Here is a 20,905-nt window from a genome sequence, read left to right as displayed (position 1 = left end):
TCTTTGGGGCTTCCTTGGGCCTCCGCTGTCCGGATGCAGGGGATCTCAAACCCTTTCCCTAAATAGCCGGCATTCTTTCCCTCGCCCCAAGGAGCCTTGTGGGGAGAGTTGAGGGAAGGAGAGCAATGCTCGCCGTGTCCTGCTCTGGTCCCTGTGACAGCAGGGTCACGGCATGTACTATCGATCACTAGCGTCAGGAGCGAGGCCGAGTACATGTGTGTGTGTGTTTGTGTGTGTTGCGAACGCTGTCTGCAGAAGAATCCAAATTGTTATGGATAAGCTATGAGACCTTTCCTCCACATTTGGAAAAAAAAGAGTGGCAAACTTATGGCATATGTGTCTATGACATCATGCTCTTTTCTTTGATCTATCCATTAATGCATTAAATTTTTTTAATGCATTATTACATTGAAAATGCATTTACACTGACTGAACATACCTCTTCTACAATGAGAAAGTTTTTAATTTCTGTAATAAAAATTAACTATTTTACATAAAGTCAAAAATGTCAGGGTGATACAACTGATATCATAATGAAGACATTTTTTTTAAATAGCATTCATAAGAGTTTGGCATAATTTTCTATTATTATTTTTTAGAAAAAAAATATTTTAACAAAACTCCACTGTTTATTTATATTTGAATAAGTACAACAAATCAAAGTCATGACTGTGTTTGTCAAGTCTCTTAAAATACTTTAGGTAAGATATTTTAACATTTTTATGACAAAGCAGTTAGTTCAGATGGTAAAAATTGTCAGTGATGATGTTAGTCCCTACAAAATGTAAAATTCATAAATATTTGTAAAGAAAAAGAAAATACTGAAATACTGACCAGAAAAAAATTTAATGTCTAAGATGCATACACTCACATGTTTTCAAAAGGAGGAAAATAAAATATATTTTTACATTAAACTTGATAACACTACTTTACATTTTACAGTCATTACATTTAAACTCATAATTTTCTTTTTTTTTTTTTCTGTCAAATCAAACGAAACCAACATAAATACAAGTACAATAAAATTTTAACCTAGATTTTTTTTTCTTTATTATGGACAGACTTATAAATCATTGACCCATGTAACATGCAGTAATGCATCAATATGTGAATACAAGGAATATTTTAAATGCATGCATATGCAGTGTGCGCACTCATGTACAGTTCCATAGCCTAAGCATAATCACAGTTGGCGGAGGCAGGGGTTAACTCCACATACTCAGCAGGCAGCTCAAGAAAGCTGACCTGATAGAGGTCAATCTCTCTCTGCGAAGAACAGCAGAGGAGAAATAATGAGAGAGAGAGAGAAAGAGAGAGAGGGAAAGGCAGACGGACAGACAGAGGGAGGGAGAGGGGTTGGAGGAGAGAAGAGGTGGCCATTCGAAACCTATTTTTGAGGGCTCTCAAAGAAGTACTAATTGTTTGGTGACTGGAGTACTCTTTAGGGAAATGAAGGCTATCTGGGCGTGCAGCGAGGAGATAATGTGTGTGCACATCACTCACCCTTTAATAAAGAGCAGAGCCCAGCTACGTATCAGCCAACCCTGGGATACGGAGGGAAGGAGGGGAAGCGGGAGGGATGGATGGGTTTATCCGTAGTAGAGGAGGGGGTGGGGGAGAGGAGGAGACGGTTTACAGAAGCCAGGCTGCGGAAGAAGAGGGGGGCTGAATGGACAGATTACAGTCATTAGAGTGGTAGAAGACAGGGATGAGAGAAAGCAAAAGACAAGGAGAAGAAAGGCAGGAATTGTTTAATTAGCGGACAATAACAGGCTTCCTCTTCTCTGGAAGGCTTCAGCCTTTTTCCCGCTTTGATTGAAAGCTACAGAATAGAGATGACTAGAAATGATGGGAGAGGAATGGAACAAATGACACAAGCCGGACTCAAACTCATGCAGACTATATGAGCACCAAAGCTAAACAGCATCCACCAATTACTAGCTAGGGCTGGGCAACAACTGTACTTACACTGTAAAAAAAAATCTGTAAAATTTATGGTAAAAAACTGGCAGCTGTGGTTGCCAGAATTTTACTGTAAAAAATACAGTAGCAACATTTTAGGGTTTACATATTTAACTTAAATTTACAATTAAAAACCGTATTTCATTAACTGATATAATGTTAATATACCAACCTATTGAATTTCTGAAATCTGTTTTGTACCTTTGTAATACACTGATAACCACCAAAAGCAAGTGCAGGTGCAACCAAAGCTCACCACAAGCTGAGAAGGCCAATATATATATATATATATATATATATATAAGGTGCACAATGTCATTCACACAAACACTAAACACCATCATGGTGACACACATGCAACTGAAATATGCAATAAACAGTAATTTAACAACATTAGATGTAACATACAACCCTAATAAACATAACTGGTAAGAAAAAACTAAGAAGAAACAGATATTTCAAAGAAAAAACATCAAATTTGAAATGCAACACAGGGAATTCTGGAAATGTTAATTTACATTTTTTTCACTGTAAATTATACATTTTTTTCCACTTCCAAAAACGGTATTTTACCGTAAAATTACATGAAGTGTCTATTACAGTTTTTCACCGTATATAGTAGGGGAACTTACCGTTAACCATTTAACAGTTTTTCACAGTTAAAATAAATTAATCATATGCAATGATTTTAAGTTACTTTTTTTTTTGGCCATTACACGTCTTAAGAACTTTGCCATTAGGTCAGTTGCCATTAGGTTAGTTAGAATGTTTGATTTTTTTTTATTCAGCTGTCCATTTGTAAAATAATAGTTAAATGATTAATTTTATCCAAAACTCAAAAATGTTCATCCTAAGTGACATATATACACACACACACCACTAGGCCACAACTACAAAGTATACTGTATAAATACATCTTACCAAAGCAAAACTCCAAGACAAACAGTTGTCAACTGATAACACATCACAAATGTAAACGTTATATGTGCTAATGTGTTTCAGACAACATATGTGTAGCCTAATAGCACATCTATCATCAGACAATTTGTCTCCCAGGGTCTCCTCGCTTGACTTAAGTGGCTCCGCTAAAGCTGTATGAATGAATGGGATTTGTTAGTGTGTGTGGCTATAGAGACGCCAAGAGTATGTGTATGTGTGTGATTCCTGCTGGAGTCCATTGTAAAAGCAACATCATCTCTCCCTTTCCCTCTAATCCCAGCCTGTCTGACGGCAAAGTGAACGCCTTTGACGTTTCAAAGGCTTCCCCCATCATGACTCCTGACACACTACACACCCTGACGCGCTATCGCCGTGCCCCTGACAGCTGCACAAATTGGCTGAAAGAGGTGTCTGTGGCGAGCACTTTGATCAGCCGAGCTTTTGCTCTCTTGCGCTCGGTCTGTCTCCATCCCGGCGTCATGTTGCGGAGGCCAGGCCCCTGATCTGCTGAGGAGAACTGGGCCGGGTGGGTCTGATAAGCTTCCACTCACACAGGAAGCTTTTTGTGCAGTCAGATCATGCGTGTGTGCATGACTGCCTGAAGCCATGTCAGGCATGTCAGACACGCATATGGTGTGTATAGTTTCTGGGAATTGGGTGTATTTATTATATCCAGATTTCATGTAGGGTTCTGGCACACTAAGACACAGCTTTTGGGGTTTATGTGAGTTATGTTAAGAGTTATGTGTGCATCAGTGTTGGGGAACATTAGGTTTAAAAGTAATGCTATACAATATTATATTACATATTATAAAAAATAAACAATTGCATCACTGCATTTTTTGTTTTGTTTTGGGCAAAATAACATTTTAAGTTACTTGTGCATTACTTTTGACAAAGTATATATATTTCCATTTATTTATATCATTCATTCATATAATCATATTTTTCTGCAAGCAAAAGAGGAAGTTTTTTACGAATCAGTAGTGAAGCCGGAAGCAACCAGGACGAATTTAATTCTCGAATGAATTCTCGAGCGAATTACATGAAAGAGTGGAATTTTTAAGGCAAACCGATTTACTAATAATTTTGACTTTCCATATGGTTTGTGGGGAAGAGTCAGGGTACGGTTTACAACGAACCAATTCACTAGAATGACTTTCCAGGCCTAGCTTACACATACACTCGACCATTTAAGAGTGTGTGTTTGTTCACTCTTTGGACTCGCAGAAATGAAGCGTTTGTTTACTATAAGTTGGAAAAAGAAGCTTGTTACTGGAAACGCTACAACACATAAAGAACTGTAATGCGAAGGAAAATAAAGTAATGGCGCTACTTTTAGTTACCTATTAACAACACTGCTGGTATGTATGTAATTGTTCATGCAATGTGCTTAGGCCCCAACCTTCTCATATTCATATAAAATCCCCTACTTTTTCATTTGGTACATGAGGCATATATTTCCCTCTATGCACATGCGCACAGTGTGTTTCAATGGCAGTTCTTCATCTTCTATTCCCTGTCTGTGTGTTGTATTCCTGAGAATTCAATGGGTTCATTCATAAGTGTAGCCTGAGGGACAGGGGTGTGTGAATTATATGAATGCAGAATCTATTCGAGCCGCGATAGGCCCATCTGTCTGTCTGTCTGTCTGTCTGTCTTAAAGTCTGTCTGGAGGAAATTGCAGGCTGTGGGGAAGTGCAGGTAATAGATTAATGCCAGGGGAGACTTGCCACTGTACAGCACAACTGACAGCCAATGATTATCGCAAACACAGAGAAAGTGCGGGCCAGACACACACACAGTCCATTACATAGACATCACTAGGAAAGCGCACACACACATAAATAATAGCTCTCCTGCCACAGTCTAACTGTCACAGTAATGTTTCTATATCTGACTACCATGTCTGTCAGAAAATATTGAATGCTCAGTGTGTATGCGGTTCAAAAGCCTCACTGAATCTTAGTTAGGGTAGAAGCCGTATTTAAACTGACGCAAATTAAAACAAACTGTGAGGGATATAAGTACACTGTAAAAAAATCCAACTTTCGAAAAGTTCTACTAACCAATGTAAAAAAGTAGCCTGAACAAAGAATTTTTATTAGGAGAAGTCAGTTTAATTTTTTTGTGTGAACTGAACAAAAATACTCTAAACATGTCACTGGCAAAAGTTGTTTTGTTTACCTTACTTAGATACTCAAGTATTTGTTCACAACATATCCAAATGTTCTCCCAACTTTTCAAATTGAGTCATCTGAACAAACAATTTTACATTGAACAATATTGCACACGTTCCCAGCATGCATTGCAGCTTGAAAACATTTTATGTTATTTATTATTAAAATATTATTGTTTAAAATTTTACTGGCTTAATTTATGCTGCTGCTGCTGTTGTCGCTGTAAGTTATCTGTCATGTTGATCAGAGTTCATATTTTTACTGATTTAAAATTTGTTGATCCGCACCATGGTTGAGAATAGTGTGCTGAGGTACTGTATATGTGCATCTCATTACAACTTGTGTAATACATTTGTCTATCAGCATAAATATTTGCCTTTAGTTTTAAGAGGCAAATACTACCCATATTATATAGTAGGCTTTGAAAATAAACATTAATCTAAAAGACTGGGGATTGTTAAAAAAGATTAGCATTGCTAAATGCTAAAAGAATCTTTGGTTTCTCTGACAGATCTTTTAACAATCATTAGACTGACTTTTATTCATTAGATGAACTAAAGTTTTTAAGTTGTCGGTTTCTAGTTGAGTTAACCCAACAAGTTGATTGCGATAGGTTCCCTTATTTTTTTTTTGAGTTAGGTCAACATTTTTTTTTTTTTACAGTAGTTGTAAAGTACATTGCTGACGATGATTTAGCTGGCAAAGTATTGAAAATACTTACAATATACATCCAAACTGGAGTCGAAGCTGCACGTGCAGTGCGTTCTCTGGACCAATCACCTGTGAGCACAAGGCCAGACTTCAGAAGTGATGGACGGATTGAAATTGAAATATCGATGCTCTTGTTGTATGGATAGTATCAGTCTTCACATAAACATTGATCCTAATACAGATTATTATGCTACTTATATTACTTATATTTTTATATTATATTAATACCACTGATCTATATATAATGACTGGATCGGTCATTGCGTTCTAAACTGCCGACAGGCGGTGAAGCCACCGGAGGTGTTCGAGCCTGTTTGAGCCGCCATCTTACTATTCCCTACTGGCAGAGAGCACCATTGACCACCAGCCAAAACACTGACCTAAAATCACCCGATTTGAAGCGAATCAGTCTCACAGGATTTGTTTTATGTTATGTATATGTAAATTCATTTTTACTTCAGATGTTATCTGCAATGTTTATGGTCTTTTTGGGCAGGATACCTGATATATTTAAATGGGTGTGTCTGCTGCGCACTTGCCGACACAGGTAACTGATCCAACACAAAATATATATCTTTATGTACTGTACGTAATTATGCAGGAATTATTAAACATCCAAAATCGATTCAAATATACAATGAATAATACAAGCCTCTGTTACTATATTGTTCTATGTTGTATTGAAATTAAAAGTTTACCATGCATCGTCTTGGAAATAAAGCTTCATGTCTTGAAGTCCGTACCATATGAAGTCAGCGTTATTTCTCTGAATAAGTTATGATGTGTATATTTTTAATGTCCTGATTGAGCAACATCTATTTCAGACTCTTCAAGATCGCGCAAATATGGCGTTTCACTAGCATTACCGTTTCCATGTAAAATATTGTGTATATATTAATAATTAAACCAACGTTTAAATTATTACCTGCTTCAAAATTAATGTTGTTAATGAAATCATTGTTGAAATAGGCAATTTGCAGTTAGCCTACATTAAATAACATCTATTTCAGACTCTCCAAAACTGCGCTAATTCTATGGAGTTTTATTAGCAGTATATGTGGAATTAATCGTTAATTTAATTAATTAATTTAACTTTTAAATCATTATCTGCTTCAAAATGAATGCTGTTAATGAAATCATTTTGAAACATTTGCAGTCAAATAATAAAATGAATAAAAACACTATAACAAAATTACATAAACAGTGAAATAACTGTACAAGGCGAATTAAGGTATGTGTATACAAAGCATAAATCTTTATTCAGATTTCAGAATGAGCACTTTGTAATTTTTTATACATATGTTAAGGATTTCGTCCGTCGGATGTTTATCATGTTCATCTGATGTAGGCTACGCTACTGTAATGTATATGAACGTAACTTTTTAATAAGCAGGGGAAATTCCAAAGTCCCTTTAAAGGGTTAGTTCACCCAAAAATGAAAATTAGCCAATAAATTACTCACCCTCAAGTCATCCTGGGAAATTCCCGACATTAAACAAATAACTGTTTACATGCTTAGGACGTTTACGTTGTAAGAACAGGGATACTTAAAACATAAAAACGCTGACTTGTTAGGTGATGTTTTCTCATGAAAATCGTATGATTTCCTATTAATTCAATAGAATGTATGGGAATACTAGGGAATGCCAATATGGCGGCACGGCGGCTTCACTTTAATGACATCATGAGCATTAATACGTAAAAATTAACTTTGCTGTTTCCAGATAATGGCGTATGAATGATAGGGACTATTTCTTCTTCCGCCGAACGCAAGCGGAAACGCGAGAACAGTCACAGACAACGCATGTTCAAGAAGAGAGCAGAGTTTGCTAGAGCTTGAATAAGTTATTTTACTTAACTAAATAACGACCAAAGACAATTTATTATAGACTAATCTGTTTTTGTGATGTTGTAACTGACAATTCAGAAACCAGGACCGGAATTCTATTAAAATTTTTGCAAATACATAGAATGGAGTAAGATAATTTGCATCTTAGACTTGTTAACATTTCAATTATTACCTGTCTTTATGTAAAATAAAATTAAGCATAGCAAATTTACTTAAAATAGGCTATTACTGAATAGTAAAGTATATTTTATTCATGACATTACTACTGCTAATTGTCTTTTATAATATTTCTACAATATTACTTACTGCACTTATGTGGTTGGAAACCAAATTAAAAGTCCAGTTCATTCTAGATAAGGTGTTAGAAATTACAATTGTACAAGCTATTGAATAGACTGTAGATCTCTCCCTCACAGCCTTGTTTTATATTAAATATGGTGTTGACTCTAAGGTTCATTGACTCATAAACTCTTCACCTAAAGGCATGTGTTTAAGCTCACATGGCTAGAGATGCCCATTAGAGATTAATTTTTGTTATCTTCAAGTCATGAGATCTTGCTGTTCCAAAGTGCATATTACAGTAATCTAATATAAATCATATCAATTTTTAATAACAACTTGTGCCTTTTTCTGTCTTGCAGCAGTCATATGCCCCGCCCCCTCCTCCCATGGCTCCGCCCAGCCCCAGCACCAATAGCAGCAGCCACAGTGCAGCGGAGCAGCTCAGTAAAACCAACCTGTTCATCCGGGGCCTTCCGCCTGGCACCACCGACCAGGACCTCATCAAACTCTGCCAACCGTAAGTATCTTTTCCCAGATGTCCCCTATCGGAGCAGCTCAGTAAAACCAACCTGTACATCCGGGGCCTTCCGCCTGGCACCACCGACCAGGACCTCATCAAACTCTGCCAACCGTAAGTATCTTTTCCCAGATGTCCCCTATCTGTTGCTGCCTGTTATCCTCTGCCAGTCTGTCAGGATTGTCGTTCTATACACCTACATGAGCAGTCACTCTATACCTATAGTTTATAGTTGCAAAGACACAAACAAGAACTCATGCAATCATGTAAATGCACACACAGAAGGTCAGGGAAATTAAAAAAAAAAAAAAAGTCACTGTGCTTGGTTACAGAGTAGAATATGGCCCATAAATGGCGATGGCAAGTCAGCATCATTAGAGTGTAGGGAGGTCATTATGAAACGCTGTACAAGAACCAGGGGGCAGCTTGCATAATCTTCTTCTCTGATGACTCATGCAGATGTAAATCCTGTGTGGGGGCTTTCTGCCTTAAAACCTAAGACATTTACTCCAGCGCCATGACCTTCTGTGAATTTTTCTGAATTTCCTAATTTCACCCATACATCGTTGGCCATGAAAATATGGATATGGGGTCAGCAGTTTCTAAGCAACGTTTAAACCAAGGACTGCTTTGTCTTGTGGACCCTACGCAGATGACTGCTATTACCGGGCTGCAGTTAGTTCCCAGAATTCATTGTGATTGTTTTTTAGTTTTTGTTTTTTTTAGAGGGAAGAGGCAAGAAAAGAAACATTTTCATTTAAAAAAAAACTGAAATGCATGCCACTTATATTGCTCCAAATGTTAACATGTCAAAACTCAGGGGGTAGAATGATGAAACCTCAAGCCACAGCCTCCCACAACATCTCTCAATCTCTCTCAGGGTCTCGGGCTACCATGGTCCTGGTTAGCCCAAGGCCTGAAGCGGGATTGGAATAAAAAATTCATGATTATAAAAGTTTTATTAGCTGCGGCTGCCGTGCCAAATGGGCAGTAACATTTTGGAAAGGTCAAAGGGGTTTGCCTTGGGGCTCACTTCCGGAGCTCAGCAGAAAAAAGAGTGTCCACAAACACACTTTGCATTTTTTTTTTACATAACACCACAGTGATTTAGATGCCATACATGCATATCTGGCACCCTAGTGTCGCGATCTAAAGCGTACAGCTGCGTACATGCATACGCACACATTTTGTGCACATGCACACACTGTTAGTGACCCTTTTCCGTCCTCCGGTGGCTCTGCTACAGTGGCGGGAAGGGCAGTGAAAAGTGCTTCTGTCAGGCTGACATTTCAGAGATCTTCTTGTGTGATTCCCCGCAGAAGATTGGCAGGGTTTTGAGGCTGAAGGTACAATGGGGTTAGACTCTAAAGGAGAAAACGTGGCCTCAGCAGAATCTCAAACCTCAGCCATGAAAATGAGCCCTTCTAGTTTTCAGCTTGCCGTGCTCACAGTTTTTTTAATTAGATTATCTGATAATTGAGGAATGGCACGTTGTCAAGATGCAGACACAGAATGTTTGCTACTTAAACATCCAGATTTAAACGTCTCAGTTATGTTGCATTAGAAGAGGTAAAAAGGTCAGACTGGAGGAGTGTTGCATTTACTGAGACAAAAAAAACTGAAAATATACCAGGGCGTTTTCATAAAAGGCCTGAATATGAATCATGAATTATTAATGAAGGCCTTAGGTGAATACATCGTCATCATGTTTATGTGCTTTCATTATGCATCTGCAATTGTGTGTGTGTGTGTGTGTGTGTGTGTGTGCATGTTTATGTGGTTTATGAGGACACAAATTTGTATAACATGGGTATGACATAGGTATTACAACGAGAAGGTGATTTATGAGGACATTTTCAGTGTCCCTGTAATTCAAAAGGCTTATAAATAATTCAGAATTGTGTGTGTGTGTGTGTGTGTGTGTGTGTGTGTGTGTGTACGTATGTGTGTTGGTGGAAACCAGAGGGCGGAGAGTCATGTCTGTGAGCCAGTTCATTACTTTTCCTTTCCATGATTCGATATCATGGAGTATTAACCCTCAGGACACAGCATTTTACAATACCATTTAAAATAATTGCATTTCAGAGCCCCTCATTATGTCTCTGATTGTAATCTAATGCTACAGAGAGAAAGTGAATACAATCCAACTCAATTCTGCTCACACTTGAAGCAAGGTTTTAAGGGATGAATTAGGAATTTCATTCCAGCTAAGTTCTGTATGTTTTTTGCCAATTTGTCTCTTAGTATATGTGCACCGTTAAACGTTTTTATTGACCTTGCAGATGAAAACGAAACTTATGCAAAAATAAATGTGCTGTGCATCCCCTAACTATTATGTTTTACCTATTAATGTCTTGGCTAGTTTGATTGTGCTTTATCTACAAACAGGTAGTAGGACTCTATATGTTTTTGTCATTTTTAAGTTCATTTTGCAGTATTCACAGATTTTCCCACATCAGTAGAGAAAATGCAAAAAAAGCTGCAGAGTAAAATTCCTTGAGGACAAATAAAAAATGCAGACGAATTAAACATACAGTGATAGTATAGAGCTGTGGTATAAAATTAATGTGGATAGCACGTCTTTTCTATTTTTTATTTAATTTCATTTTTTTTTATCTTGTCTTTTATTTAATGGGAAATGTTTTGGTTCATGTTGAAAACTTTTAACTTTTGATTCTGAATTTGAAACCCTAGAAGAGACAGATGCAAGATTACTAAAATGGCTTTTTTCAAGAGCAAAATCTAGGGAGCAGGAGATTTCATTTGCTTTCCATTTAATCTCATTGCTGTCTAGGAGAAACAACTTGAGATATAAAATTGATCTCATTAGTGTTTTTCTTTCCTGTGTGTGTATGTGTGAGTAAGATCAGAAAGTTATTATATTGCTTCCAATGGTATTTGGCATTCTCAGTGGTTCTCATTTTCCTGGTTTTATTCTATACTCCTCTCCTATATATATAAAATAGCTAATTTATTTTATATTCACTGAAAAGCATCCAAGGCTTGCTGCCCAAAAATGGCACCCCCCTCACTTGTTCTCTGTCTTTCAACCTGATTGACTAACTGAGGCAGTGGAGGAATTGCCCTTGTGTACAGGGCTGCCATATCTAGGGGGGCCTCTGGGGTAGGATCTCATTTTCAGTCGGCAGAACCCCCCCTGGGCTCGAATAACTCATTGCAAACCATTTCTGAGCAAGTGACAAGGCTAGTAACAGGTCATGGTTTTTATTTCAAAGTGTTGCTTTCTTACAGTACATTTGTCGTCTTCATTTTCTTATGATTTATGTCTCCTTCTCACCGCTGTAGAAATGTCTAATCACAGGGAGAAAATGAGGCTAGTATTTCTAATGATTTAAAGACTGATTCATAATTCATATTTTTTAACTCGAGTTTTATTCATGTCGCTGCTGTAGTGCAAAAGTGGGTATGGTTCAAAAAGCATTCAGAGTGTGTGCTGGAATCAACTCTGTATCCAGTGCACTCTCAAAAGTAAACGTTTCTCCAGCGACTTTTATCCAGTTTCACCAAAACCACAATTTAAATCTATAGTATTTAGTATCTTGGTAGTCTGTCCTTCACTCAACGCTATCATATGGTTTAAAAAAACTTTAGATATAGCCAGTGCTTAATTTGTAAATTAATAATTGCCGGATCCAAAACAGCAATTAAAAGGCGCTGTGACTGACACTGAGAATACAACTTCAGTTTTCCCGGAACATTCAATGACGTCACTAAACGCGAAGAAGAGCTGCTGTGCTGTAGCTTCAAATTTTCAGCATGTCTAGAACAATTCTTACAAGCACAACACGACGTAGCTGTGCGCCGCGGACAGACGCCGAACATTCAATGACGTCACTAAACGGTGATGCCACAATTATAGCATCGTTCACAATTTCTGCATGGACCTAATAGGACATTGGCAGTACTGAAACACCGTCTAAGCTGTTCACCAATCACAACGCATTGGGACAGCTAACAAATCACAACGCATTTTGTTTTTTGGAAGGCGGACCTTCATCAAAGCCGGAACTAATCGAGCCGTTTGTGCCAGGATGGGGAGAAAGGTATTTTAATAATGTAAATTATGTGAAAAATACGAACCACCAAGCATGAGAACATGTTCTAGTACACCCCCAAAACAAAATCAAGACTTTGTAAAAGAGCATAATAGGACCCCTTTAAGGAAAATGTATATCTAAGATAGGCTACATTAAAAATAACAAAATTTGTTTTCATAAAAATAAAATTCAATCACAGTATATATATAAAAGGTATAGCTTAATATGCGAAAAATATCTGACTTAAATAATTAACAGTTTTAAAACAGATCGAGGCACGGCACTCCACAAACGCGCATCCTTGCTTTATTTTACAAAAGCACAAATGTTCTGTTGTCATTTTGAGTGTGCAAAAATAAAAGTAAACACTTTGTACTTTCAAAATATGTCTTACTCTTATCTGTATGACCAAAAAATTTATATTTTATGTTTCAGCTGTTCAATTGCGCCGGCGCCTCGCGTGTTCACACACACACACACACACACAACACATATTCGCAATTCAAACTTGAAATCGCAGTCTGTTCATTATCAAAATAAAATACAGTCAACCAAAAATATAAAGGTTACACTGGTCAATTTAAATAGTCCGTGGTATAACTGGTCCTGTTATGCCAAGCACATTTTTTGCTTATGTGAAGAGGATATTTCTGTCGAACGCACGTGAAGTAAGCCTACAAAGCTTCTACATTATAAATAATAGTTTAACATTCAAATACATTGCGAATATGGTAACAGATTTGTGCCAAATGAGAGAGGTACGTGAGCCCAACGCCTGGTACTTTCAGTTTCACTTTGTTTTGGTTTCTTTAGCTTTATATATTTTTATTTCATTCTTGTTCTGTTCTGAATACCGTTACATTTAATTGATTTGTTTTGGAGTGAGCTATACTAAAGTATAGCTATGTTTATAGTGTTTATAATGTTTATACGTTATAATATTTCACTTTATTTGGTATTTCTGGTATTTCTGGTATTATTACACTCTCTCCAAATGTTGCGCTGCTCACAAAACAATAAGAAGTAAGCACCAATCAATGAGAGCGAGTTTGAATTTAAGAAAGCTGATTGGTCATGGTCAAAAATATGTTGAGGACCAAAAGGCTACATAACCTCCAAATACATCTACATAAACCTGCACTCGCTCTCATATGCATGCACGCACTGTCACGATCTAATGCCGGATTCTTAAAAACAATGACCGGAACGCAAAAATCCAAAATCTGAAATTGAGCAGGATCCCGGATCCTGTTCCTGAAAAAATAAAGCGCTGGATATATAACACAAGGTTTATGGGCAACTAATAGGGTGCTTTTCTGTAGTTTTTAATTAATTATTGTGATTGTACACTACTATTTAGAAGTTTGGGGTTGGTAAGTCTTATTTGTTTGATCAAACATACAATAAAAACAGTAATATTGTGAAATATTATTACAATTTAGCAGAAAACTTTAAGTATATTTTAAAATGTAATATATTCCTGTGATGCAAAGTTGAATTTTCAGCAGAAGATCATTATCTTCAATTTCACAAGATACATTATTAATATTAATGCAGGAATTTAAAGAGGTCACGGAATTGCTATTGTTTTTCATTTTGTACTGTTCTCTGAGGTCCACTTATAATGTTATCAAGTTTTTTACATCAAAAAACATCATAATTTGGAACTGCCTTCTATAAGCTGCTTTTAGACTAACAAAGTTTTGAGTTCTGAAACTTACAGGATGTTTTTTATAGTATAATGACCTCTTATATGTCAAAAGATCAAGGGAATTTTGGTTTCTCGGTTCATGACTCCTTTAAGGATTACTTGCTTACTTATGTCATTTTAGTACTGTGTTTGGTTACCACTTGATGCCCAATCTAAAATTTGTATCCTGAAGAAAAATCATATTGCAGTTAGACCTACTTCAATGGGTTTATGTTTTCGTGGTGCGGGGTAACGTCTCTATAGTGACTTTTCCCTTATGAGACTTCTCTGCAATATCTGTGGTTATTTCTCAATGCTGTTATTGTTTTTAAAACCTAAAAGCAGCAACATGTCTCCAGCATTCAGACCTAACCTGAGGTCAGATGAGTGGCTGACTCCTCTTGAAGCTCAACTGCCCTGGGTATGTTCAAAAGAGCGTATGAGGGCCAAAAAGCCGCTAGCCATCAAGAGTCATCTTGAAGTCTTTGTAAACTCAATCTCTCTGTCTCCCTCAGTATCACACAGCTCTTGTCAATATGTGTGAGGTGGGAGAGGAAGAGGAAGTGGGAAGCTTAGTCAAAAAGTGCCTAAACACTCGGGATAAAGGTCTTTTAGATTAGATTCGACTGTTTTATTGATATCAGTTCTGTCTAGTGCTTCCCTGACTTCTGAGGCAGCAAGAAGGTGTCAGTCATCTTTTCAAATTCTTCTTAACAGTTCAAACCACAGACACACTCTCTTGCCAATCCCTTCTACCAAGGGCAAAAAAAGCGATGCAAGCCTTGTCCTGTTAGCACGGCTCCTGTTGCGTTTTGGACACACAAACCTAGATTTACTATAAATAATAAATAAAGTGCACTAATAATGTAAGGTACCCGACAAAAGGATACTAATTTGCTAGTACAATCTACAGATTGCGTGTGTGTCTGTAGGCTTATTCCGGGTGATTTAACTAAGATTAACTGCGCACATCCACATTTGCAAATAAGTTGGTCACACCTGTATTTAAAGAATAGTTTTGCATTTGGTAACTTCACCAAATGTTAGTCATGTCGCTCTCTCTTGGCTCTCACTGAATAATAGGACACTTGTGGTGTCCCCGGCAAAGACAAAGAAAAAATTCACTTGTTTAAGTGTTAGTTCAATGCTACATTTTTAGTTGCTGTGCAAGGTGACTTACTTGATCTGGATTTCAGGGGATGACAAAATTTTAAGCTAACAACAAAAGCTGTGACTCAAACAGCCCTGCAGAAATTTTATTTTATTTATTTTTTTATTTTATTTTATTTTATTTTATTTTATTTTATTTTATTTTATTTTATTTTATTTTATTTTGTTTTGTTTTGTTTTGTTTTGTTTTATTTTTTCAGACAGTTTAGGCAAAATGTAGAAATGTACAATTTCTGCCACTGCATTTTCCCCCTAAATATTAATTGTAAACACATAATTAATTTACCATATCATTTAAGTATGTGATATAATCACACATTGTAAAAAACTGAAGTTAATGTTAATTTAATAATTTAAAAAACTTCCGTTACTATATATAATTTAAAAAAAAACTCTAATAGATCTAATGGGACATTTTACTGTTAAATACATAGATTTTGGAAGTAAAAATGTAACAGTCTTCTTATAATTTACAGTGAAAAACTGTAAACTGACATTCCCACTATTATTAATATAATTATAACTATAATTATATAACTATTTATATAATTATATTTCTCCTGTTTTTGTATATATATATAACATTATATCAGATAATGAAATATACTGTTTTGTACTATAAAAAAAATTAATTCCTTTAATATCTAAAATGTTGCTACTGTTTCGGCAACAACAGCTGCTGTTTTTTGCTGTAAATTTCACTTTATGTGGTGAGCAGAAATGCTATAAACCCTTTTTACATGAGTTTTTGCTTGTATATTGAGTCATGTCTAAGCTTAGACATTTTTTGTACTTTCTATCAAGTTTGGACGAGGCTTTATACATGCGAACATTCAGTAAATCAAGGCCATAGCACTTTAGGAATGTTAATCCTTTTTTTGCAAAGTCACAGAGCCTCTTTCTCGAATCCAGCGGCGCAAGCGAGCATACAAACAAACATCAGATGCTTGTAACTCATGGCACAGAAGTGTTGAGCGGCGTGTCAGACGAGACAGCTGCATTGGTAGCCAATTAAGAGATCCTACACACCCACCTGGATAGAAGTTGAAAGAATGCTGGTTCACATCTCTCGGCACGAGACATCAAACGGTCCGGCATCCATGGCTGCCGGCGCTCTGGGGAAAATAAAAACACAGATCAGAGTGTGTGACAGCCCTTTGAGAACTGTCATTAGCACTTCACACACTGCAGCTGAAAGCTTCGTACACAAGACGAGTTGTCTTGACGGTGATCAAATCAGCTGGGATCTGCTCCCTTGGGCTGCTTGGGCTGTCACAGCATGTCGAGCCGTGTCGCGATCTTTCAAAAATGCGTGTGTGGATCTAGAAATATATTTATCTTCATTGAAAGTCATTCTAGGCATTTTGGTTAACCTCATGTGGTGTTTACAGTTTTTGTGTTCATGTTGATTTGATTTTGTGTGCTTGTGGGTTGACTAAAATGCTCAGAGGGTTCAGTGTGTGCTGCGTTGGAAAGGGTGGTGGCGTGTGATTGGGCCTGTGTCTGTTATTTGTGGGCATCTCTTTTGGACCTGTTCTGCTCTGGTCAGTGTGGAGAGATGGTTCTTTCATCCAGATGTTAGAACATTGCGATCCCACGTTCTGGCTGAGCTGTGGTATTTGACAGGAGGTTTTGGTGTGTGTGGTATCAGCAGTCTAATTAAAGCTCTCTGAGTATCTGTTATTGTAAGGGCGTTGTTGCCTCCTTTCTTTCTTTGATTCTGTCTGTCACAGCCGGGTTGTCTTCAAGTTATATTAATAGTTGTGAGTTTCTTCACCAAGGTTTGAGGCGTAGAAATGTATTTAACATAACTCCATAAATCTACTCTGACATGTGTTTTATTGGCCCTTAAAGACTCCAGTAAATTGTTTATAATGGAATAGTTTTTTTATGTTTTTGAAAAATACATTAAAAAAACACACACACACACACACACACACACATATATATATATATATATATATATGTACAGTTATATGTGATTTTTCAGCATCATTACTCTAGTCTTCAGTGTCACATGATCCTTCAGAAATCATTCTGATATGCTGATTTGGTGATCAAGAAATATTTCTTGTTATTATCAATGTTGAAAACAGTTGTATTGCATATGTTTTTGTAGAAACCACAAAATATGTTATAAAAATAAACCACAAAATATTTAATATTTTTTGTAGAAACCACAAAATGTCAAAAAATAAACCACAAAATATTTCATATATTTGTAAAAAAAAACAAAAAAAAAACATATATTTGTTATAAAACAAACCACAAAATGTAATAATATTTTATGATTTAAAAAAAAAAATAGAATTACTTAATGTCACTTTTGATCAATTTAATGCATGTTTGTTAAATAAATTATTATTAATTGTTATATATTTATATTTTAGATCATGTTTGATGCGTTAATTAAATGTTTTTTTAAAGCCCATCTAAATGTGACATATTTCCTTAACGTGACGTTTTGGGCACACTATACGTGACATAAGTGAAATAGCAAATTTAAAATGTAGGACTGCAATAATTTTATTGCAGCATGAAAGGTGACAGCTGGTCAAAAAGTTAATTTAGCGACATCAACGAAAAAGGAAAGATGTTTTAGGGTAGTGCCATTTAAAACATTTTAATTATGAAAACAACTTTTATTTGTAATGAAGTGCTCTGCCAATTAATTACACGAGTTACGAGTCACGGATGCCCATTTTCCACAAGTTGATATGATTCTTTAGGATCTTAATGAAAAGTCTATAACATACTTTGGTTAAAATTGCTCAATGGTAGTGTAAAACAACACCCTTTTTACCCTGTCAAAAACAGCTCTGTTCACACCGTTTCGGTGCATGTCCCTTTAAATGCTAATGAGTTCTGCTCACCCCACCCTTATCTTCCATGGGGTGATGAGCTGTTCCCTGAGACTGTTAACTTTAGCCGCATTCATCATGGAACTTGCTAACTACCACATTATTAGGAAAGGTGATTTGCAAAGATTCATAAAAAACCTTATACTCACTTCTTCTGTAGGTGAAGCTGGATCAAGAATCATTCGCGTGAACATAAACACATTTAGGTAGTGCATTCCCTTCAAAAACAAAAGTAATCCTCTGCGTCTTCAGCGGCTCAGATGTCGGGAGTAAATGATGACTGCTATGTTCATTATTACATCCAACAATAGAACACCTCAATCGCTTAGGAGCCATCTTGTTTACTCCTGCTCCGGTGTCGAAACAATGGCGGACTGTGTCCAGCTCACTCAGGGCGGTTCTAAGGTAAAACACCAGGGTCAATCAACAATCGTGGGAGCGGCCTGGGTCTGTGTGACGTCACACAGCCAAGAATCTGTGAACAGCTTGATCTGAGAAAGGGGTTATGATTTTTGGGGATTAAAAAAAAAAAACTCTGGGTTGATTTTTAACAATATAGGGTGGTTGTGTTCACACACTGCCAAGACACATTGCAGTTCATCATTACTCTAGTCTTCAGTGTCACATGATCCTTCAGAAATCATTCTGATATGCTGATTTGGTGATCAAGAAATATTTCTTGTTATTATCAATGTTGAAAACAGTTGTATTGCATATGTTTTTGTAGAAACCACAAAATATGTTATAAAAATAAACCACAAAATATTTAATATTTTTTGTAGAAACCACAAAATGTCAAAAAATAAACCACAAAATATTTCATATATTTGTAAAAAAAAACAAAAAAAAAACATATATTTGTTATAAAACAAACCACAAAATGTAATAATATTTTATGATTTAAAAAAAAAAATAGAATTACTTAATGTCACTTTTGATCAATTTAATGCATGTTTGTTAAATAAATTATTATTAATTGTTATATATTTATATTTTAGATCATGTTTGATGCGTTAATTAAATGTTTTTTTAAAGCCCATCTAAATGTGACATATTTCCTTAACGTGACGTTTTGGGCACACTATACGTGACATAAGTGAAATAGCAAATTTAAAATGTAGGACTGCAATAATTTTATTGCAGCATGAAAGGTGACAGCTGGTCAAAAAGTTAATTTAGCGACATCAACGAAAAAGGAAAGATGTTTTAGGGTAGTGCCATTTAAAACATTTTAATTATGAAAACAACTTTTATTTGTAATGAAGTGCTCTGCCAATTAATTACACGAGTTACGAGTCACGGATGCCCATTTTCCACAAGTTGATATGATTCTTTAGGATCTTAATGAAAAGTCTATAACATACTTTGGTTAAAATTGCTCAATGGTAGTGTAAAACAACACCCTTTTTACCCTGTCAAAAACAGCTCTGTTCACACCGTTTCGGTGCATGTCCCTTTAAATGCTAATGAGTTCTGCTCACCCCACCCTTATCTTCCATGGGGTGATGAGCTGTTCCCTGAGACTGTTAACTTTAGCCGCATTCATCATGGAACTTGCTAACTACCACATTATTAGGAAAGGTGATTTGCAAAGATTCATAAAAAACCTTATACTCACTTCTTCTGTAGGTGAAGCTGGATCAAGAATCATTCGCGTGAACATAAACACATTTAGGTAGTGCATTCCCTTCAAAAACAAAAGTAATCCTCTGCGTCTTCAGCGGCTCAGATGTCGGGAGTAAATGATGACTGCTATGTTCATTATTACATCCAACAATAGAACACCTCAATCGCTTAGGAGCCATCTTGTTTACTCCTGCTCCGGTGTCGAAACAATGGCGGACTGTGTCCAGCTCACTCAGGGCGGTTCTAAGGTAAAACACCAGGGTCAATCAACAATCGTGGGAGCGGCCTGGGTCTGTGTGACGTCACACAGCCAAGAATCTGTGAACAGCTTGATCTGAGAAAGGGGTTATGATTTTTGGGGATTAAAAAAAAAAAACTCTGGGTTGATTTTTAACAATATAGGGTGGTTGTGTTCACACACTGCCAAGACACATTGCAGTTCAAACAAAATGTATAAGTAAATTTTGCATCCGATGACCCCTTTAATATACATCTGTTTAGAGCAGGATTTTGGACCAGTGAAATTTCACTGTGGGCAGGCCAACCAATTGCAAACTGATGAAAATGGAAACCAAACAACCAACAAAGTTCCTTGCCATGTACTGCTGAAGTTATGCCTGATTAGGGAAAAAAAGTAAAGTTAATATGAATTAGATTTGAATGAGTTTTCATTTGCAGCTCTGTTGTGTTTGGAATCACTGGGACATAATTTAATATGCTATTTTTGTTCTTGTGTTCATAATATTGCTGTATATCATAATCATCATATATCATAGAGTAGATGGTTTACTAATATTGTAGTATGCAATTTCTCTCACTGTAAACCATTTGGCTCTTTGGCTTGATGTTATTTAAGGTTGAATTCTTGGCACAACAGCCATCCACGAGGGGAACTCCATGCTTGAGGTTCTGAAAGTTTTCAACTAGTAAACACACTTGAATCTTGTTCTTAATCAAAAGTCAGCATCCATAGAAGCAGTTTTAAGTTGATCGGCAGTAACTCTGATACGCAATCATCAAAACAGTTCTATTGATATGCATTCCAGAAAAACATTCCTGC

The 20,905-nt window shown here is 36.4% G+C and overlaps 1 protein-coding gene across 1 annotated transcript in view; it reads left to right on the top strand.

Moving 5' to 3' along the window:
* LOC107666726 (RNA-binding motif, single-stranded-interacting protein 3-like) overlaps positions 1-20,905 on the top strand; it is a 135,077-nt gene that overhangs the window by 25,028 nt on the left and 89,144 nt on the right. The window contains exon 2 of the mRNA XM_016458160.1: positions 8,283-8,440. Coding sequence (XP_016313646.1) covers positions 8,283-8,440 — 158 coding nt within the window. The remainder of the gene's footprint in view (positions 1-8,282; positions 8,441-20,905) is intronic.

The sequence above is a fragment of the Sinocyclocheilus anshuiensis genome, unplaced genomic scaffold, assembly GCF_001515605.1.
Source record: "Sinocyclocheilus anshuiensis isolate Anshui unplaced genomic scaffold, SAMN03320099.WGS_v1.1 scaffold267, whole genome shotgun sequence".
Lineage (NCBI taxonomy): Eukaryota > Metazoa > Chordata > Actinopteri > Cypriniformes > Cyprinidae > Sinocyclocheilus > Sinocyclocheilus anshuiensis.
The sequence above is the reverse complement of the archived record's forward strand: the minus strand, read 5'-3'. Positions and strand labels throughout refer to the sequence as shown.